The 24,154-nt window shown below is 32.9% G+C and overlaps 1 protein-coding gene across 1 annotated transcript in view; it reads right to left on the bottom strand.

The window, feature by feature from the left end:
* LOC133173773 (dual oxidase 2-like) overlaps positions 1-20,125 on the bottom strand; it is a 37,912-nt gene extending 17,787 nt beyond the window's left edge. The window contains exons 1-8 of the mRNA XM_061308808.1: positions 20,039-20,125; positions 15,706-15,789; positions 13,346-13,507; positions 7,443-7,627; positions 6,720-6,945; positions 5,943-6,109; positions 5,428-5,524; positions 983-1,109 (exon numbers count right to left, since the gene is read on the bottom strand). Coding sequence (XP_061164792.1) covers positions 983-1,109; positions 5,428-5,524; positions 5,943-6,109; positions 6,720-6,945; positions 7,443-7,627; positions 13,346-13,507; positions 15,706-15,789; positions 20,039-20,096 — 1,106 coding nt within the window. The 5' untranslated portion in view covers positions 20,097-20,125. The remainder of the gene's footprint in view (positions 1-982; positions 1,110-5,427; positions 5,525-5,942; positions 6,110-6,719; positions 6,946-7,442; positions 7,628-13,345; positions 13,508-15,705; positions 15,790-20,038) is intronic.
* Positions 20,126-24,154: the final 4,029 nt, after the last annotated feature.

The following is a 24,154-nucleotide window of genomic DNA, read 5'->3' as shown; positions in this document are numbered from 1 at the left end:
CGACAATAAATTGGACGGGTTAAGTGGTCAATTGTATGCAATTAAATTCTCACTCATTAGAGATATCGTTTAGACATTAAGGTCATGCAGATGACACGTTCCTCAAAAATATATTTTGTATACCTTGGTATTATATCAAAAATTATTCATAATTGTCATTCTCTTGTTATTTCTAAATTGTTTTCAATATGTTTAAAAAAAATAAGTACACCCAAAATTTGCAATTCAAAAGATTACCCATAAGGATTATATAAGAAATATCACCCTCTGGTATCTTGCCCAAATGCCTGGTAAGGTACCTCAATTTTTGGTGAGGAAACTTGTTTAAGAAGTTAAACTTCAATGACAAATTCTTCGGAAAAATTATATATTTTCTAGGAACGACACGTCTGACCTTAATGTTGGGTCGTAATTGTTTGGACGAGCATAAAATGAAAATCGTGTAAACAATTCTTGATATTATAGTTTTAAAGAATAATTCATTAGGTCCAAGTTTATTAAAAAGACATTGGTTGAAACGATGGAATTTTACAACCTTTTGGAATTTATCTGGTTTATAAAATATGCCTGGCGACTAAAAATTTGCGTTGGTGACTAAATATTTTTTTATTAGGAGCCAGATGGCGCCTTAATTTTAGAGGTCACTTAGAGACGTGTGATATACATTTTTTGACTAATTTTGAATAAAAATGACATAAATAATAAATCCCTAAGATATAAAGGTATCGTAAGTTTTCTCTGGTGCTTAATTAAATATGCGAGTTTGTATCCGTTTTCTATGTAAATCTATACAAAATTTGGCTAATATTTTCAAACATTACAAATCTTAAAAAATTTTCGCATTTACCCTGGCAAGCATTATTCAGGTTACCTATATGAATATAAATCTATGAAATATATTGCTGATTTCTGGGGAAAAATGTTTATGTTATTAATCCTTAATTTTGTTAATCATAGTACCGTATTTGTCCTTCAAACTAACCTTATCCAAAGGCCTGGCGTCACCAGTGTGTGACCAAAACGCATGGCTGCTGTCTGGAATTCGTGAGAAATTCCTGGATGAATTTCGGAATCATAACCGTTAAATGCGCAAAACTTTCCCGAACAAACTTTGAAAAAATACAAAAGATTATTTTATATTAATGCAGTAAGTAACCCATTAAATTCCATTAAATTTCTTTCTTTCCACAACCCTCTCATCAACCCTCTCATCAATAAAAACACCCTGTATTATCCTCCTTCAATGAATAAAAAACCTGTAAAACAGTTATATTTCAGACTAGCATTGAAGGAGGATACTTACTGTTTACTATTAAAATTCTTAAGTAAACTTAAATTCATTTTAAATTTACGAACAAGAAGTCTGTGAGCCAATGCTCACTAGTAATACCCCTGCTCTGACGTGTATTGTGAATATATACTATAAGCATGGATAAACAGGAAGTTGACATCGGATTCGTACAAAAATGAATCCCACCATATGGCATGCCTAAACAAAGAGTGTGTTAAAATTTCAAGCATCTGCAATGAGTAGTAGCTGAAAAAACTGTGACGAAAATTTGTTATGTATCGTACGGACAGACGCACGGATAAACAGGAAGTTGACATCGAATTCGTACAAAAATGAATCCCACCATATGGCATGCCTAAACAGTGTGTTAAAATTTCAAGTACCTGCAATGAGTAGTTGCTGAAAAAAACTGTGACAAAAATTTGTTATGTATGGTACGGACAGACGCACGGATAAACAGGAAGTTGACATCGAATTCGTACAAAAATGAATACCACCATATGGCATGCCTAAACAAAGAGTGTGTTAAAATTTCACCTGCAATGAGTAGTCGCTGAGAAAACTGCGACGAAAAATTTGTTATGGACAGACAGACAGACACACAGACAGACACACAAGGGTAAAACAGTATACCCCCTCTCCTTCGGAGCGGGGGTATAAAATAAAGAAAAATATTATACATGTTAAGGAGGAATACTACACCAGAATTTTATTTGATTGATTTTTAAGACATTCCTTTTAAAATATGGTTTTAGCATCGAAAGACCGATGTTAATCATTTTATACGAAATTTTTCCATTTTTCCCCGAGAAAATGTAAAAATTGGTTTATTTGCAAATAAAATATTTTAGAGTCTAAATTGCTGTTAAAAATGCATAAATATCTAATAAAACACGTCAAGAAAAGTCAGACATTTTTATCTTTATTTAATAAGAAATGATTTATAAAAAAAAAAATTTGTTAACCTATGGATGAAGTCTAAAAAAACAACAACAAAACAAACAAAAACAAAACAAACAAGATGTGTTTGTGAAACACTGACGCCCCCGTATGGTAACTCATATCAAAGGCTCAATTTTCTCACATACAAATCAAATATGTTGGTACCCAAAGTAAGGTCTTGTCTCGAGGAATATACTTTTGAAATATGAAAACCCTAGCAGCAATCATTGAATAGATATGGAAAAAGTTAAAGTTTTTCAAAAGTAAGTCAAACATTAAGTTCAAATGGTCAAAATTAATGGTGCCCAAGGAAAGGCCTTCTAACAAAAAGTACACATGTGAAATATGAAAGCCCTTGCAGCAACCGTTCAAAAGTTATGACCATAGTTAGTCTTTCAAAAGTAGGTCAAACTTTAAGATGAAAGAGTCAAAGTTGTTTGTATCCAAAGAAAGGTCTTGAAGGTCTTGTCACAACGATTACATATGTGAAGTATGAAAGCTCTAGCACCAACCATTCAAAAGTTATGGCCAAGGTTAAAGTTTTGCAAAAGTAGGTCAAACTCCAAGGTCAAGGTCAAAGGGTAAAAGTTGTTGGTATCCAAAAGAAGACCTTGTCACAAGGATTATATATGTGAAGGATGAAAGCCCTAGTACCAACCATTTAAAAGTTATGGCCAAGGGTAAAGTTTTTCAAAACACGGTCAAACTCCAAGGTCAAGGTCAAAGTGTCAAAGTTTTTGGTATCCAAAGAAAGGTCTTGTCACAGGGTATACACAGGTGAAATAGGAAAGCCCTGGCATCAGCGGTTTGAAAGTTATGGCCAAGGTTAACGTTTTTTCAAAAGTAGGTCAAGCTCCAAGGTCAAAGGGTCAAAGTTGCTGGTATCTGAAGTAAGGTCTTGTCACAAGGTATACACCTGTGAAGTTTGAAAGCCCTAGCACCTACTATTCAAAAGTTATGGCCAAGGTTAAAGTCTGAAAAAATATTGCAAAAGTGGGTCAAACTCCAAGGTCAAGGTCAAAAGGTCAAATTTCATGTTACCCAAAGAAAGATCTTGTCACAAAGAATACGCATGTGAAATATGAAAGCCATAGCTCCAATCAATCAAAAGTTATGGGCAAGGTTAAAGTTTTTGTGGACAAACAGACAGACATACAGATAGATAGACAGACAGACAGCTAGACAGACGGACGGACAGGACAAAAACTATATGCCCCCGAATTTCGATTACGGGGGCATAAAAAACAAAAAGTCACTCTAGGAAGGATATACTCTTACAGTATCAACATTCATTTTTTAATGGACACTTTGGAAAAAAAATACTTATGCTTAAAAAAAAACACAAACAAACAAACGCAAAATGAAAATAGAACCATGACGACGAGAATTTTACATTTTTAACTCAGTTTTGAAGTCATTTTTTTCATAATTTTGCTGTTTCTGAACGAGCGCATTCAATGTGATAGACCTGGGAACAGTATAGACTATTTTTTTACTGTATGAAGTTTGGAATAGTACTATTGATTACAGAGTATCATTCAAAGATTCTGATGCAGTAATCATTTTGAAGACAATAGTGGAATTCGACTGACTTAATTAATAGATCCTAGCTGTAGTATCTGATTGTTTACAGTTCATATTGGTGGAGTACATACACGTACCATGCATACAATATTAGCACGAGGAAAACAAGATGTGTGGTATATTAAGATACTGGGAGGGGGTGCCAAGATGCATTTTATGCTAATAAATGAATGAAATAATTTGCAATCACGTCAATTTTATAAGACTGAAAAAATACGCATGTCACGTATGCTAATCTAATTTATGCATACCGGTATTCAAAAATAACAATGCCAGTTTTTATCAGAACGAAAGAGAATTCATCGAAACAACACCAATATACCATCTGTCAAGTTAGATAAAATTTTAAGTTCAAGAGTCACCATTTTGTGGGAAGTTTGTCCGATAGATTAATAAAAGAAGATGGGCGTGTTTGGCGTGTGATCTGCAGGAATTATGTGTACGAAACATTTATAGTTTAAGTGTCCACGATTTGGTTGGCTGGCCACAGCTGGACAGGCTTTACAAAGCTACGCACATAGGAAAATGTCATATTTAGTTTGAAGTAACATTTCAAATTGTAATATTTAGGTCCGCTTATCTTAATAATCAAACTTTCAGATAGTAATGCTTCACATAAATAATAAACACCTACAAGATAATAAGGGTATAGTTAAATGCAATTACAAGTACATGTGTATATTAAGTATTAGTAGGTTGGAAGAATTGCTTTCGCTCTTGATGCAACAGAACCAGAATATATCCATTTTAAAATAAATCAGTACAAAAAAATTAAACTGACAAAAGAATTGATTACTTGCATTAAAAAAATATTAACACTCCATGCGAGGATCGAACCAAAAAGTTGTCGACTCCATTTGCACTGGACCGCGGGTAACGCATATTACTGAGCTATCACGACTACACATACAAGTTGGCTTTTAAAACGACAATGAAGCACCGCGTATACACATTGGTATTTTTTTTGGAAAAAGTTCATTTTTTATGGTCTCTGGGTATTTTCTCCATTTTTTACAAATGATTATTTGTTTCTTTGAATTAAGATTCATATAAATAACGTTCGAAAATCATGGAGAGATGACCCAGAGATAGCAAATTTTTAGAAAAACGTGTTTAAAAATGTGACATTTTGTACCAAATGAATCATCTAGCCTATTTTCGAGTTAGTTTTTAGCAAATCAAAATACAATTTCGGGAAAATATTTCCCTTTCCTATTTCACAGGAACCCAAAGGATCAAAAGAATGCTAAAATTTCGTGTGATAGATCAATGAAATTTTCACTTTTCAAGTACGCCCAGATTCCTGCCGAATGCCAATCAAAAGCGCCCTCGTTCTTTCCGTAACGATAGTTCTCATTCTATCACACACCAGAGATAAGAACTGCATCATTTTACTTATGCTAGAGCCGATTTTTTGCCATACCTACAAACTGTTTTTTTCTGAATAGTTCAATTGCATGAGGATAAAAATCAAACCGAATTAATGGATAAACTATTTTTCTCCACTTCTATAGGACAGCACATAGAAAAAAAATATAAAATCCATAATGAAGAGCACTGATTGAATGAATTACATATATATATACTAGTATAACTAATAATTATCTTACATTCATTGGGAGCACGGGAATATTTTGGAATATTGAAAAACTGTCCATTTGAGGTAATTTGCAGCCACCTTGGTAACCAATCATACATCACTATTTTCTATTTAAAAAGAAAGAAGATATAATCATGAACTACTGAACTATCATAATGTTTTGCAGATCTTTAAGAACAAAAGAACAATCACTTTGACAGCAATGATATGTGATATCTCACAAAAAGACACATATAATATAAATGTTTAAGCACCATCACTAAATTCTAATTTCCATATAACCAATTACATGTACCGTAACCAGCACCAAAATTTTATCAAAAAAGCTGACTAAATCTTACATGATCAGCAAATTATAAATTTGGACATAATTCTTTAATCTGTAAGTATAATTCATCTTTTGAATAACTTATATACATTTAGCATGTAATATTGATAGAAGCAATTGAGTATGGAAAGCCTCGATTAAGACTATCAGGCATCGAATTGGGGCTTATTTGTATATAATCTTGTAATTCTAATCACCTGGTGATGGGCAATGACATGCCTCCTTGCCGCCTCAAACAGTTCTTCGTCGTGCCAATCTGGATGCTCTTTGGCAAGTTTCATGGCAATGGCATTGTGCCAACGGAACCAAAGTACTCCAAAGGTAAGCAAAAACGGATTCTCAAATCCTCGAAGATTTCCAAGTCCTACATTTAGCAAATCTTGAGTTAAAATTTATTATATGCTTACTTTGTCTTGCTTTTGTTGTCTTAAGTTTGTGCTTAAAAATTAAAACACATTTTTAGAAAATTGTTATCAAAGCCAAGCGGCCCTTTTCTTTCTGGATTTTTCAAAAATCAATTTTCGTTTTAATTATACACTAGATCACAGAAAAAGAAATTCACGACTAGAAGTCTTCTGTGGGACACCGGTCGTCTAAGTGAATATATGTTTGATCCTTCTGGTTTCAATCAGGAACTTAAAACTATTTTTTCAAGATTTATTTGTTTAACTTTCATGTAAATTTCTAGCTTTAAATGTGTGCCTTTAAGCTAAAATGAAATTGAAATTACGACAAAAAATTATACATAGGTGGAAAGTTTGATCCTGTTATTTACAATCAGAAACTTAACAATTTAATATTTAACCTTTTCATATCTATTTGTTTAACTTTTAGTAAAATCTTTCCTAGTAAGTTCTCAAATCCCGTAGATCAAGTCTAGGAATTAAAAAAAAATGCAGAAAGAACATCATATTGGTCATTAATTAGTCGATGCCATTCATTCTTTCCTATTACTACATATACAGTGTACATACTGAAAAATCGTTTGACAGGTTTTAGATAGTGGTCTGCAGGTGGTGGTGGGTTCGCAAAGGGAAGTCTGATGTCGTTGTCCGCGGGAAATTGTTTTCTGACGTCATCATAAGTGCTGGGGTCCTTGACTTTGAGAAATCCATGTTTGAATTCTCGTATGGCGTCTGTCCAAGCTTTTCCAGGACCATAAAATAAAGTCCCATCAAGAAAAGGTGTTATTTCGTTTAACTGAAATGTAAAAAAAAAAGAGGCGTGAATGTAAATAAAAACCCTTATGTCTTACCATATGTAGAATTTCAAATGGTATCATGAAGCATGTGATAATGATTTTATGTACTATTTTATCGACAAAAAAGTTTAAATGTGGCCGTTCTTCTTAATAAGTTAGAAAAGCACAGCAGTTGTATCATTAATGACACTTCATTATAAGGACTAATCTGTATATTTTTTTATTTAAAAGAACACATTAATATTTGTGTTATATGAACTTCTTCTGAAATAGTTTTAAAAAAGCCTGTAAAATGCTGTCTTATTTTTTTTCTTTTAGAATAGTGACAAAAAAATTATTGCTATCATCTAGAATTTGAATGTTTGGGGAAAAAAACAGAGCTGTGCATGCATCATAAAAACAATGCAAACATCATAAAACGATAACATAAAATATTTTTAAACATATACACTGATTGAATAATAAAGAGGAGTGTTTATAAATAGTCAGATTATACCTGTTGTCTTGGGTTCCCTGCAGTCTGTCCTGTCCTTTGATTGAACCTTGACCTCTGAAGGGGCATCTGAAGATTGTCCAGATTATTGGGGTTAAATCTGTGACCTTTAGGTACTGGAATATTAAAGAACTCTCTTGGACATCCGGGTCTCTGAACGTCCAGTATTTCCTCGACAACTTGTTGACCTAGATAAATTGTAAAAGTAAAAATAATATAAATCGAAGACTATTGCAATCAAGTTTTCTTCGCTTAATTCCTTAATAAGGAGATGGGCGAACAAGGCTTGCAGAATGCCTAAAGATAGCTTCAGATATATAAAAACCATAATATTCAATTTGTGAATTTAGTATTTAGACTAAAGTTCTCATTATTGAAAGTTATGAAACTTTGACAAACAAAACTTTTATAAGGAAAATTTTCTCGGCAAAAATTATTCTTTTATTTAAAAATAATGTAGTATTGGGTTCGAACCCTAGCAATAAAAATCCTGAATATCATTTCCCTTAACACGTTAACCACTACGCTACTCAACTACTGATGAATTGTGGCATTTAAATCATGTTTGTGATATGAAAATTGACTGAATGGACTTTCAAGTTTTTCTAAAAAAAAAAAAAAAAAAAAAAAAAAAAAAAAAAAAAAAAAAAAAGATACGAATGATGCGTCATAAAAGTTAATTTTCAAGATATAGTGGGTCTTTGTTCCATGTTTATGTTAATCAAAAAATGTATATTTTTAAGCAAACTTTCAAGATATACTTTCATTAAAAAAATTGAGCGAAGACCTACTCATAAGGAAAAATATTATGTTATAATATGAGAAAATTATCCTCTTTGCCCTCATTGGTGTATGTATACTATTTCATAGGCAAAAAAATTCAACGTTTGTGAGCTCGAGATTTTTGCAAATAGTGGAGATTTTACATATTAAAAGTATACTTTTTTATAATATGAAATATCAAAGAAAATTTTGTGATAATTGAGATTCATTTTTCACCTTCGTATTTTTCGCATTGCTCGCTTTGTTCGCCCATCTTCTTAGACATTGCCTTAAATCAAAATTTATATATCTAAGACATTTTTATCTTTTAAGACCGCGGAACATTAACTGGCAAAATTGGAAGTATGCTACTTACGTCATTTCTATCTGCATTTAATGATAGACAATGAAATGGGCGGAGACAATGAAATGGGCGGGTATACTTCTACACGGACGTCCGAGAAAACATTACATTGAAATTCTAGTTTAAAAATTCATTTTCAATCCACCTCAGCTACTCTAGAACGCACAGTGTTACTGATTGACCCAGAAGACATATAATTTCAATTTCGGAGATAGTTTAAAATTTATATAAATCAGAATTTTCTGTCCGGTGTTTTTAAAGTAATATAAAGGGACAAATATTTGATTTCTGTTTGGTATGTGTATGTGTGTGCTGAGGGGGGGGGGGGGAGGGAGGCTGCTGAACGATCTTAGAAATAAATAAGGAAGTTAGTTTTCTTTAGTTTGGATAACCCCTCCCTGTTTTTGTTTGTCAAACATTTTCAGTGAAGAAAAAAAAGCGCTTGTCAACCTAGAATATATTCTGTCATTTGAAGGCATGATCTGACTTCACAATTTTTGACAGCCCCCCCCCCCCCTTCTAGAATCATATGGCCGTCCCCTGAAAAAAAATCTCTGCCTTCTATACTTTTACGTATCCTTAAAATTATAGGCTAAAAGTATATATATATATATATATATATATATATATATATATATATATATATATATATATATATATATATATATATATATATATATATATATATATATATATATATATATATATATATATATATATATATATATATATGAATTTCTAACAACATGTATTTGGGAATTAAAATTATTTGTCTTTTGGATCATACATTCACACTTTAGGTTTGAAAACAGCTCAGGTGGATTGTAAATGAACTTCAAACTAGAATTTCAATCCAATGTTTTCTCGGACGTCCGTGTGGAATTGTGCCCGCCCATTGCATTGTCTATCATTAAACATTTTGACTGTAACAGATGGAAATGACGTAAGCTGCATATTTCCAATTTTGCCAGTTAATGTTCCGCGGTCTTATCAGTAAAACAGACACTCTTTTGACCAAATAACACAGATTATAGCCTACAGAGCAAGAGCCACTTAGGGCCCTTTTGGCCCTGTGAATTTCTTAAAATTCAAAACTGTATAGTTTTAGTCAACAAAGAAATTAATAATACTTGAGCACTCGGTGAATGATTATCTACTGAAAATGACGTAATTTTCTTTCAAGTCAATGCATTATGACGTCAGGAATTGCGTCATTATTCACATATCCTGAATATTTCTTCAAAAATGGCCGAAATATGATGCCATTTTTCAATATTTAGTATACAGCACAACCTCTGATCCAAAATGTGTAAATATATTATACAACAACTGTTAATGAAGATAACAAAACTTTATTTTAATTTTTGGATCGAGGGGTCTGCTCATACTTTAATTCTTTGCTGAATGTTCTCAAAAACACCTGTTTTCTGCAAAATTCAATAACTTTGCAACTTTACACAACCTGTTTTTCGATGTCTGGACTCTTCAAAGGAAATTCTGTTATATAAACTGAAAGCACTAAGTCTCTACTTTATATTAATGTTGAAAATGGTACACGGGGTATTAGTAAATAAATTTGTAAATCTACAGGGCCATTTTATGCATAAAGTGAACCTAGCTCTTTGGACTTAAATTTCATACATACAATGGCATATATTCCTTTCTGTTCATGTGTAGGCTATTGTGAAGTCGAAGACTTCAGGAGGCGCGAAGTGTCATCAGTTTGAGAAGGTTCACTGCTCATGAGGGAGGGGGGGGGGGGCTATCCACGGAATACGGAAAAAAGATTAATAGTGCAATTTGATTCAATGGAAAAAAGGTTTTATTTTGGTTTGCTATTTATATTATGTTTTTACTCATGTTTTCTGGTCTAAGTAATTGTTTGCCGTAGAAATTTTCTGTGAAGTTGAAAGACATCCATGATGGTCATTTGAGCAGTCAGTATAGTAATATACGAGTATACAGGTACATTTTTTTTCATTTTTTAGCAAGTATGAAAATAGAACTGTCATGACCACTTTTTTGCATCATTGTTGAATAAGTAAAATGCAATTTGCTAACAACATTTTTTCCTTCGCATTTAACATAAAAAAAAAATAATAATAATTGTCTCGTGTTCTGGTCATTTTCCCCCTTTTCAACCATACTGCAGCATAAATATTTAATTTTTTTAAAAATTGGGTAAAATGGTGTGTAGGCTACAGCCTTTTTGCCTATATGGAATATACGCGATTGACATATTTACCATGTTGGCCAGAATTTTTTTTTAAATTATTATCTCTTGATATAATTAACAGTCACGTGATTGATGGCTATATATGATAGCGATAACAACAGAGACACTAGTTTTGCATAGTTGCAGATTGATAACCGCTTTCCTTTTAAATGTTGATATAGCACTACTGATTGTCTCGATCAATTGTTCTTAAACGAAGCACTGAAAAAACAATCACTCATGACCCCTTCACATAATAAAAGATTGTTACATTTCTTCGTGTTTAAAGAAGTTCCCAGGGATTAATTTACAGCCAAACATAGGACCTTGTTATTTCTCCATTATAGTAGTTGTTTTTTTTTCTATTTTGTCAATAAAGAGCTTGATGTTGAATTTTTTTTTTTATTTATTCCTCATAGCCCTGAAATACCAATCGTCACAGTATTTCTCAGACTTCCAAAACCTCAATTAAAAGCTGAAAGGAAATCACCGATGCTGAAATATCTACGCATTTTAAAATGTCAAACTGTATACATGTGTACTATTAATATTTGCGCACAGAATGTTAGAAATCACTCATGTTGTACAATAAAACACAATAACTTTATGAAATTGATAATTATCCCGAAATCGAAAACCACGGGAAGGAGATTGTATTACTATGGAGATCCACCTAAAAATATATAATATAATTATTCTAGCCATAAAGTATCATCCGGTAAAAGAAAAATCTAACATTTAAAAAAAAATGCAATAAATATTATTACAGAGCTCTTCTCTTCCGTAGGGTTGAAATAGTCTAAAAAATAGCCACGACCTCTCAGCCCTTTTATCAAGTAAAATTACTGAGTAATACTCTCACAATATGCGTGTATCAATAAAGTTCACTGTTTTAATGGTCTTAACTTTGTTCCATTTCCTTATGCAAGAAAATTTTTTTAAAATATCTTAACTTTATATGACGCAGTTTTCTTGGGCCAAAAAAATAAATAAATAAATAAATAAAAATGGGTTATCAAGACTAGAAAAATAGACCTGGTAAGATAAAAGATAAATTATTGACGCGCCATATTACTCAAGATTACTCGATTTCCGGATTTTGAACCCGGAATATGTACATAGGATGCTACCTGCTTCGCGATTTGATACAATTTTTACTCTTAACCTTTGAATAGCTTTTGACACATCAGTGATATCACACTGCTAATAATAGAGCTTAGTAGAAAAAAAAGATAGAATTTAATTTTGTTGATGTTTTACTTCGAATAAAGAAAGTTAAAGATAGAATTTAATTCCAATAAAGAAAGTTAAAATACTTTGGATAAAAATATTTATCTTTAATAATGTTGTCTTATCAGCTTCGGTATTCAGTCCTGTGAATCGTTGTCAAGGACTCCTCTAGGTATTTGTTGATGACTATGACTTTGTGTCAAATTAAAAGTAGTTAAACCCCCTGTGTTTGCACAATGTACATAATAATGCTTGGTGCTCAAGTATAATATACATCCGGAATTTGGTTGTTCAAACTCAATAAATTTAAACAGAGACACTTTCAAGATACATTGTAGGTCGATTTATCTTTCTCTAACCCTCTCTAGAAGTGTTGCTATTTGATATGTGGAACGCAGTGTTGCGTTGAAATTTGAGTTAATCGATGACCGTGAGGATTTATCAGTATTTTAGATAGTGCAAGGCTTTTTATTTATGACTTCAGCAGATAAAAGATTGAGAAAGATGGAAATTTATTTCTGCGATTCTGTTTCTGAATGAATTGCAAATGACTTTCACTTAATACAGGAGTATTATGTACTCGTTCTTGCTAACCAAGGGTTTTGCAGTTTTAGAAATCTTGGATTTCCAACAAACCATAACACTTAAGTCTCCCCCCCCCTCTCTCTCTACATGTAGATGTGCTTATGCACATATATGTAGTAAAAAAAAAGCCTCGTTATCTAACTCTGTGGGATTCCAGATATCTGGGTTAAAATACTAGACTAGTACTTACAGAATAAGTAGTTAATAATTGGGACTTCTAAATTACTCCGACATATCCATGATATTCGAGATATCAGTTTTCGAGATACCGAAGTTAAACTGTACTATAATATTTATCACTACCGTGAATATATATATATATATATATATATATATATATATATATATATATATATATATATATATATATATATATATATATATATATATATATCTATCTATCTATCTTACCGAGGCTCGCTGCGTGATCGGAAGGTTGTGGGTTCGATCCCCGACCGCGACTGACCTAAGTTGACAAAAAGTAGGTAGCAACTGTTTCTTCGCCAAGCGTTCAGCACTCTGAAGTGAAAGTTGCGGGTCCTTCGGATGAGACCTTAAAAACCGAGGCCCCTTGTCACGGCAGACGTTGGCACGATAAAGATCCCTCTCTGCTGAATGGCCCTGAGTGCCGAGTAAAGGTCTAAATTTGAAGTCCTTCACCGGTTTATAGTGATGTCGATCTCTATATGAGTGAAAAAATTTCAAATGGGACGTAAAACAACATATAATCAATCAATCAATCAATCTTACCAAAGTACACCAACATGGCTGTCCTTCCTCTAGCTGAGGGCAGACCACTCTCCCCACTATGGGCGCTGTCACTGAGGTCGAAGGGGTTGGGTCTGTCCTGTCCCGCGGGCTCGTATACTCCATCTTGGTAGGCAGGAGGGGACTTCCGTATCAAAATGTCGTCTAAGATAAAGTCAAAAAGGTACATGAGATGCAAATGAGAACAACGAGAAAAACTTGAAGCGAAAGTGAAAGCTAGTATGTACAAGGTGATCATTCGAAGTATGGAGAACAAACTGCAGGTTTTCATCTGATCTGGGTCTCTCGGTTTTCGTTCTCTTTGTGTGTCTTCTGCCGTGCGTCGTTCGTCGTACGTACATGTACGTATAAAATGGTTGAATCAATTTCAACTTTTTTTTGTTTGTGGCATCTACGATTATATTTGAGAGGGAGCAAAAATATTTATGTATATTCATGGACCCAGTCTATTTGGGAGGTCAAGATTTGGACCAAAACCAAAACTAAGTTGATCATATGTTTTATAATGATCATTAGATCTTTAAATTTCTTGTCTTTTTAAAATACATATTGACAGTTAGTAAGGAAACAATTTACATTGATATCATTAAATCTTTTTAATCTTCATTCCCAGACAAAATGTTCACATGATGACACTAAGCAATGTACTTTTTACAAAACTGTAGAATTTGTGGAAATATCCAATGGCATCTTGTAATAAAAACAATTTTACCTGATAAACAATGTCATTGGATGGAATTATTCACAAAATAAACCTAAAATTGGTTTGGAACAAAAGCTATTATTTAAAAATCTTTCGAGACTAAAGTTCAGTATGATTTACAATTTAAAATATGGATCACAAACTTGTCCATAGTTTTATAACTCAGATGATATATACATTTATTATATACCCAAGAGTGTATCACTCAATTTTACTGTAGATTTCGTACAATCACGTGACGGTGTGATCCGACTTTCCGGATCACCACACTGTGGTTTTCTGAATCCATATCACCCCTCTCTGAAATTGATGACGTAGTACACAGAAACATGACGTTATTTTTCATGCGCATCAAAAAGTTCCTAGACAAAATGCTTTGTTTAATGGAAAAATCTTATATAATTGATCTCAAAAGTTTTTTAAAACTATATTTTGCTAGTTGTAAGGGGGTATATAATAAATTTATCATTATAACAGTAACTCGTTGACAGGCGCGGATCATCAGATCAAACTCGACGCTTCGTTTGATCTGATGATCCGCGCCTGTCAACTCGACGTGATACGACTCTTCGGATCAAGTTATAATAATGTATATTTATTATATACCCAACTGTTTGTCACTCAGTTTTACTGTTGAATTTACGCAATCACGAGACGATGTGATCCGACGTTCCGGATCACCACACTGTGGTTTTCTGAATCCATATCACCCCTCTCTGAAACTGATGACGTAGTACACAGATAAATGACGTTTTTATTCTCGCGCATCAAAAAGTTCCTTGACAAAATGGTTTGTTTAATGGATAAAATTTATGTAATTGATCCAAAAAAGTTTTTTTCTTTTATCATATTTTGCTCGTTGTTAAGGGGTATATAATAAATTTATTATTATAACAGTAACTTGATCCGAAGAGCCGTATCACGTCAAGTTGACAGGCGCGGATCATCAGATCAAACGAGACGCTTCGCGTCTCGTTTGATCTGATGATCCGCGCCTGTCAACTTGACGTGATACGGCTCTTCGGATCAAGTTACTGTTATAATAATATATATGTATCATTTTTTGGGGGAAAACCTGTCCATTTGCTGGTTTTAAAGATTCTATAATACGTATACATGCATACGTATACACGTATACATGTATAATATTTCCTTTACGATGCATAATAGACAACCGTAACGATTGTTGATGACACGTAATTCAACACAAGGCTCTAAATCACACGTTTGTCCTTCAGTATTATGCAAGACCATAATGCAAACATTGGTCAAAATTCATAAATTCCAGAAAGTCTCCAATTATAACGTCCTAGGAACTTTGTCACCACTATCATACATAACTTTCAATATTGAATGATAAAAGAAGTCGGGGCATTTGGGCGGGATGAGGGTGGAGTGGGTGTTGGGGGTGTTAATATAACGGGCTCCTTATGCCATGAAACCGATTAGTTTGTACGTCAGACTTGAATACTAAAGATAATTCTCTGTCAGTGCCAGCACTATGATACCTATGTTTAAAATATGAATGATCAATATAATATTGATTAGTAAATTTATTTATTCATTTGAGAAATTATGTGCATGGATGAGAATACAAACATGTACATGGAAGGTACGCCATTAATTGGAATTTACTTACCAACAGCTCCCCAGTCCGGGTGGTTTAAGTTGTTGAAAAATCCATCTTGGGGGATCGGTTCAAATTCATCTGGACTTGCCAGACCTGGAAACAGTGTGAAATTATATATGATAAATTTCGTATAAATATACGGTGATAAATTGTAATGAATATTATAAGAATAATGCCGTTTACATTCTATGAAATTAATTATCTTATAGCAAAATTAAACATTCGTCTTAATCAAAGAAAACCGATTTTACAATATTTTTCCAAACTTCCTGGGTTTAGAGTCTGAGTTTTAGTAAGAAGTGTTGCTGAGTTCGGCCTTGTTTTAAGAAACTATAACCACACTAGGGTGACCGTCAAGGTTTATGGACCTCTTTTTCAATGCTAGTGTATTAATAATTTTAATAAATGTTATGTTATTTGTCATAAAACTTACTTTATTACCTTATTTAAAACAAATAATATATTTCTAATCAGGAAGTTTCACCAAATGATTGATAAAGCCGAACGCTAATCGCCACCTGCGTGTTTAAGAGGAGAGGTTTTTGTATCCTCTTTACAACAATCAGTCAAGCAAACTATTCAAAGGGACAGACGTAGATTATAGCTGTGTTTGCTAGCTTTGTTTCACTTGAAATCTGAGACTAAATAGCAAGAAGAATAATAAGTTCACAATACTAGCAATGCTGAAAATATTCTGACATTTTCCCATGATATATTCCTAAAATCTAAAATCTCTCTCTCTCTCTCTCTCTATATATATATATAAAGGATGGAGGAAAGTTAAAAACTCTGTTTAAAAAATTGTGTTTTATTTTATCAAGTATCCGAAAGCTTGGAAACTTCAGGACGCAAGACGGAAGAAAACATGCACAAAACCAGTCTTTCTGGTTCTAAATTTAACCAAGATATTTATAAATCTTTGTGTTCTACACAGTAAAATGATGTTATGAAAAATTCTTTTAAATTAATGGATGAGGCATTGTATCAGAAAAGATCCCTAGAGAAACGTTATAGATAGATGTCGTTTGATCTATATATAAATGTCCAATGCACCTAAACCCAGTCAGGTAGCAGTTTTGGTTTTACAACTGCATCGTGATATTTCATGTCTTTGAATATACCAAGTAAATACAGAAGTTAAATTGTCTGCCTCTCGACAAATCAAGTTTGCTATCAGTAAATTTGATATACAACCTCCTGTTTCATTTTCTAATGCTAGGGGGAGTGCACTTTCTGTTTGGTTTTACCTATATGGTGAAGTGGATCTATATTGTTTACTGGGGAAAGTCCCGCTTTCCTGAATTTGGATCAGGAAGTTTTAAAGAATCTTTGATTTCAGTCCATATCAGTTAGTTGTTAAGACTGCATGAAATACCCAGAACAAAAGTCTTTTTTTCTTGTCACGAATCTTGAGTTACGTCTAGATGAATCAAATTTTCATACATTAGGGTTCTTTTTTGTTATATCTTTGCCCATGCACGATAGAATCAATAGTTAGGTGTTCTGGAATATCTATACCCTAATTTACATAGCAAATAATTTGAATGTACGTGTCTATTGAAAACATGAACGTTTTTTTTTTTCGCTTTCAGAGCAGGGAAATGCAATTTATTTGAGAGAATGAAAATAATACTATCTACATGTTCAAGCGAAGTCCACTTCCCTAATGCTGTAACATTGTACGGAAAAAATTCTTTATTTCCTCATTTTTTAAATTTTGGATTTGTTGAATATTTTTAGCGTGGCTTCTGGTAGACCGGAGGAAATCTATTTGTGGACTGGAATCTTGTTTCCTTCTTTATCATTTTGACCTTCAAGATACACAGCAGTAACTTACTGAATCCGAGATTATATGTAAAGCTCTTGGTATTTTTATTATTATTTTCATTTTGATCAAGCATTAAATTTTATACAATTATTGACTCTTTCGGTGGTGAATATGGTTTGTTATTCACCAGAAAAATATCAATATTGACCTCGGCTTCGCCTCGGTCAATATTGATATTTTTCTGGTGAATAACAAACCATATTCACCACCGAAAGAGTCCATAATCGTTTTATTATATAGTCAGGATTTGAATAAATAAGACATTGAAGGCTGCATGATGATACCACTTTCATTTGCAAACTACTGTTGTGGAAAACTAAAAAAAAATGTCCAGATTACATGTGCTTCCGTGTTTTCCTTTTGCTGTTTGTAAGAAATCGAAATGTTTAGAAAATAAACCTGCGATAGGCTTGGCTAATGTTTTTCCTGCTCAGATACACAGCTGGCTCCGGCCGTTGCAACCGTTGTTTACAACGTTGTTTGAGGTGTTGATTGTGACGTCACAATGCCGCTACACGCGCACCGACCCTCCGGTGAATACGGCATCAAAACCAGTGAATATGTAGTGTTATGAACTGTTTGCGTTTGTATAGATTATATAGGGACTATAAATAGACTATATAATAATATGTATTGTGTATTGCTTTCTATTTGGTTATTGGAGTATGCAGGTATCTCTCACTATTTAAAACCCGTTTGCATTCGAGTGGTCCCAATCTTTTAAAGATTTTCTTTTAGAACCGTGCAAAGTGCATCGAACTGTTGAAATAAAGGTATGATAAAAGACTCAAACACGAAATATATTTTTTAAATAACTTATTATTTTCAATATAATATAGAATAAAGAAATCCCGTCCAGGAAGCATTATTCGTTGTTTATATCTTGCTTTATAAATAAGAGTTAGTCATCCCTACTTGGAATGCCCATTTACAACTTAAAATTTAAAGTGAATTAGATGCTTTACTCCCTACGCAACCGAATTGTTATGAAGTTTCAAGCAGTTGGTCAATAGAAAGATAATTAAAGAGAAAGTTAAACTCTGCCATTTAAAAAAAAAGAAAGAAAAGTAAACATATACCTAGGTAGAAAGAAATGTCATCTATGTCAAAAGTTCTCTTGTTATCTTTAGATTAAATAGAATTTAATGTTTAAAGTGACGGTGTATAAAGGAATTGAGATAACGATTGTGTGAGAGATAGAAGTGGCTCTGTTTTGTTTGTGTTTATCTTCATTCTATGTGATAAGAACTACAGGGGTATGGTAGGATTTGGATTAAAAGAAACATTTTTTGATATTTTTTTTTTAATAAATATCAGTAGAAATCAGGCGACCCCTGAAATTCAACTTTGTTTAATATAAAATATAATTGCAATGTCAACTTAAATAAAAAGAATTATTCAGCTGTACGTCTCCACTTATTCTACTTTTTTCCCCTACCATTACAGATCATTTGGTCAGTAATGTATTTTTTCACTATACTTTCAAAATTTTTTCTCTTCCTGTCCCACGGGAAAATTCAGAATGTGCGCCTTACCTAAATACTAACTATGTACATTCAAAAACCGAAAAAGTTTTAAATGCCTTAACAAGTACAAATATATAAATTCTCTAGGTCTTTACCTTTTTCGTACGTTTTTGGCATTCTGAACGTCGTTTGAAATCCAGTAAAAAAACAGGAAGTGAATTAGTTGATTTTTTTTCACCAGCATAAAATGGGTCAAAGAGTTTCACAACCTCAATCTTTTGATTGATGAATATTAACCCAGAAAAAGGAGGAAAAGAATAACTTGACTTTTTCACCACCATAAACCCGGGTCAAAAGTTTTCAGGATCGCAAGAAGACGAGAGTATCAAATAACATAGTGAAACGAATCCTCGAAATGCTCAATGGAAATCCAGAAACTTGAAAAAAAGAGGGAGGGGGAGGTAGCGAGAGACGTATAATTATATATTCAAAGGATGTATAGATAACTGTTAATTTTGCCCTGAAACTGAGATGACGATTCCTATGATAAAAATATCTATAAGGAAGCCTATAGAGCATCGTATATTTATAGCCAGAACCAGCATTGCTGAAAACTTTAATGAATAATGAGATAGCTTTATTTGTGTTTGTAAACTAATATATTAAAAAAGAATTGTTATATGTTAAAAAAAACTGCTGGAATTTATCCAAGATTTGCATTGTTTGATCTGTCCGAACGATGATTGCGGTCCTTGTTGTCTTTTATTAAATACTCAGCGAACTTGTACAGCGATAAGAAATTAAGCACCTTTGAGGTAGCATTCATGTTTCTTTATTATTTTGATTGATAGTTTAATGATAAATAAATATGCACTTATATTGCAAAGTTCAAACGATGAATAAAATCTTTTAAAAAAAATTGCATTTATTTATTTTTTTCTAGACTTACCTAAAGGACAATTTGACAGTCTGAACTGGAACAACTTGCATGCGTAATTTTTTTTTTCTATTTAAAGCAATTAAAACGGATAAATATTTAAAAACTCACCGAAAATTACAGTAAAAACTCCTAGGAATAGTGGGATTCGTTTATTCGAGATTCTCATTGTTGAACTGATATGCTGCTATTAATAAAAGCTTGAATGTTTATAAAGTTTTAACCAGGAAGTAAGAAAGGTCACGTGATTTTTTGATCTTGATACGGATTGAGAGAGATTTTTAAACTTAAATACTTAAGGATTAATGATACCTGAAGAATTATAAGCTGTGATTTCGCTATCAATGTGTGTGACCTGAACTAATAGCTCTTCAATACTAAAGGAAGTACTAGTATCATTGAAAATTTTATTCTTAAAGAGATTACAAATGCGCGTGTATATTTTTATTTCTTGGAGAGAATATGAGTGTTAACATCGCAGTAATGAAAATCAACTTTACCCTTTTTGTACAAAAAAAGGTAAAATACGAGAAATGGAAGAGGAAATTTATACTGAACACGCACAGATCAGTGAACTTTTTTTCCGGGAGGGGGGGTCCATACCAACTAAAAATAAAACTCAGAATTTTTGATAAGCACAAAAAAGGAAGAAAGAAAGCGTTAACAACTTGTACACACCGAAAAGAGGATGGGGTGGGGGTGGGGGACAAGTCGCCCTTCCTTATCGTTTCCAGGGATCCCTGTATCCCTGTTTTCTGAAGGGGTTGGGGGTCCGTGTTTTCTTGGGGGGGGGGGGTCCAAGGTAAACTCTGTTCCTTACTTTACTATATATACAGATGTGAAAATCCTGAAAATTCCTGAACCCCCCTTCCCCGCTAGATCCGGGCATGAACTAACTGAATGATGTTTTTAAAGAAAACAAAATGCACCAAAGACTAAAAATATAGCTTACAAGCTTGTTCCTGGTTAGTGCTGACGAAATAAGGAGAAAGCCGTGAACAGATTGAGTAAAGAAACTTGAGCAGAGGTAATATTATGCAAAATACAAAAATAAGACAAAAACCATATAGAAGAGGAGTTTATTTAGGGAGGTGGAGAAAACATTTCTGAATTTGACAAGTAGAAAAGTTTGTTTAATTTTAAAAAGTGAATTGCACTTACGGCATCACAATGCACTGCACTTCTATATCTGATGGCATCGGCATGATAATTGGCTAATTAAAATTTACATATCGAGGAATTATTATATCACTAAGTTTTCGGTTTGCGAAACGTTGCGCAGATGTATTTATCTAAAACTCATGTTTGACGGATATGAGTAAGAATTTGTGCACTCTTGATTGCGATCAAATAACAAATACTGGATGTGTAATAGTCCAGACAATTTAGCGAAAATGTTGGCCCAGCCTCAAACTAATTGCAATTAACGTATATCATTTTATCATTAATGGAATCTAACTCGTACAAGTGAAAATATTTGCAGGAAAAAATCTAAGAAAATCTAATGTGCTAAAAGCATATAATTCATAGGCGTTGGAAGCTAATTGAAAGTGTGTGTGTGGGGGGGGGGGGCTGAACCATAAAAAAAACGGTTGGGAACTAAGCCTCAATTTTCAATGCTTTTATTATGACCATCGTTGCAAAAAGGGGGGCTAACCCCCCCCCCCCCGGCCCCGACGCCTTTATAATTTTGACAGGATTGAATAAGTATAAATGGGAATTACTATGGAAAATCTAGGGGAATAACTCTATAAATTCATCGAATAATCAAGAAGTAGATATCAAGTTTTTCGTGAAAGTATAAACTGATTTTAACTTTTTTTGATACTAGTAGATAATTTTTTTTACATAGATAATATAAATTTGAAATGGATATTATGAATATAAAATTTCATACTTTTTGTTAATTTGGAAATATCATTCTTGATGGATAGTGAATACAGAGATTGAAAAAAGAATAAAAATTAATAAATGTCCTTAGATATTAGCAGACTTATATCTGTATTCATATGAAGCAGAATTTGTTCAAAATCTTATACGTGAAAAGAAGAAAACACTTCCTGTGGCCTTCAACTCAACATTTAGATATATCGACGACGTATTGTCAACTAACAATGGCTATTTCCATTCTTATGTCTGTACGAAATATCCCGGTGAGCTTGAAACAAAAGATACTACAGAGTCTGACACATCTGTTTCATATTTGGATATTTTACTAGAAAAAGACGTTAATGGTTATCTAACAACCGAGCTTTATGATAAACGTGATGACTTTAACTTTTCAATCGTCAACTTCCCTTATGCAGCAATATACCTTCTTCACCTGCATACGGGGTTTATATCTCTTAGTTGATTCGATACGCAAGAGTACGGAAGCCCATTTAGGACCTATCAAAAAATATCTTCGAATTCGATATCGAATTCAAAAATACTTTTTGATAGGTCCTAAATGGGCTTCCGTACAAGAGCATGCTCTACGTATTAACAAATTCTAAAACGTATGAACAATTTCTAAAACGAGGTAAGTTATTGACAAACAATTTGATGATACAAGAATATCAACAGTCTCGTTTAAAGTCGTCATTTCGTAAGTTCTATGGTCGATACAATAACCTTGTCGGCAAACATAATTTATCATTAAGTCAAATGCTGACTAACGTTTTTCATACTAATTGTTAGGCCATTATTTACACACTGAATTGTCGACGGATTATTCCGTTATTTCCCGATCATGACAAGGAGCACACGGCGGGTGTGACTGGTCGGCAGGGGATGCTCACTCCTCCATGGCACCTGATCCCACATCTGATGGTTATGAGGTCCGTGTTTGCTCTGCTCCAAAATTTGTATTGTTTAATGGACTTTAGAGCTTGATTACTGTTCGTTGTCTCCATATATTTCATACAGATTTATTGCATGCATAGATCATTTCACTTAGTAAATATATATTAAATATAATATTTAAAAAAGAACATATAATCATAAATATCTACAAACAAAATTATGTTTAGATAGCCTATATCCTAAAAGTTTTATTACATATATGAATGCATGGAGGAAATGCAACATACACTCTGAAGAGTGCCTTAACATGTGTAATTTTTATGCCCCCATAATCGAAAAAAAAAAGAGATAAAAATGTATATATGGAAGCCTACAGTTCATCGTGTCCACCCAGAACCAGAATTGCTGAAAACGTGAATGAATGAGATAGCTTTATTTGTGTTTGTTAACTAAATTAAATGCATTAAAAAAGAAGTCTTATATCCTTTAAAAAAACTGCTGGAATTTATCCAAGATCGCATTGTTTGATCTGTCGGAACAATGATAGTGATCCTTGTTGTCTTCTACAGCGATGAAAATGAAGCACCTATGAGGTAGCATATTTTTTTTTTTATTTTGAGTGATAGTTTAATGATACACATATACACAAGTATATTTTGATAGTCCCTACCCTAAACAAAATTATTATTATGAGTCGGGGAAATGCAACATACACTCTAAAGTGTCTTAACCTGTCTTAACATGTGCATTTTTTTCTTAGGTATATACATGTAAAAAGTTTTATTGCATCTATAAATACTGCTATACACAGTTTAATTCCCTTCCTCTTTCTTTAACATAGAATTTTTAACCAAAAGGACCTTTACTAAATTGACAAGAGTTATGCCCCATTCCTATGGTAATTTTCATACATAACAAATTTATGAACCCCCAAATAATGCTTTTCCCTAGTCCGATTTTGTAAGGTATTTTGTGATTCCAAAGGACAGGGTGTGGTTACGGCGGAATTTTGCCCCTTATATGATGTAAAAATCAAATACAGTTAAAATTGTGACAGTTAAGAACTTTAAATGTTGCTTGTTTAAAAAAAATCCAGCACTAATTTTGATTCAAAGAATAGTTGGAAGCAACAAGAGTGTCCCAAAGAAGGACATTTCACCAAATTTCCTCAATTCTGATGGAATTTGTCATATTTGAGATATGTTCACTTCGGGAAACATAGAGCACAAGCTTGCCTATCTGAGAATTGTATACACAAGACGATAAATGTTTTGTGTTTTCTGAAACAAAATGTGGTCTAAAATTGATAAAATTTGCATAAAAGTGAGAAAATTCGGAAATTGAAATATTTCGTGACCTTCTTAAAGTAGAAAAAGACAAAAAAAAAAAAAAAAAATGAATAAATAAATAAATAGATCAAGACAATTTGGGACGTAAATTTTA

This window comes from Saccostrea echinata, unplaced genomic scaffold (assembly GCF_033153115.1).
Source record: "Saccostrea echinata isolate AGI-Se365-2 ecotype Australia unplaced genomic scaffold, CSIRO_AGI_Sech_v1 ptg000002l, whole genome shotgun sequence".
Classification (NCBI taxonomy): domain Eukaryota; kingdom Metazoa; phylum Mollusca; class Bivalvia; order Ostreida; family Ostreidae; genus Saccostrea; species Saccostrea echinata.
Note: the sequence above shows the minus strand (reverse complement) of the source record. Positions and strands in the feature narration are given on the sequence as shown.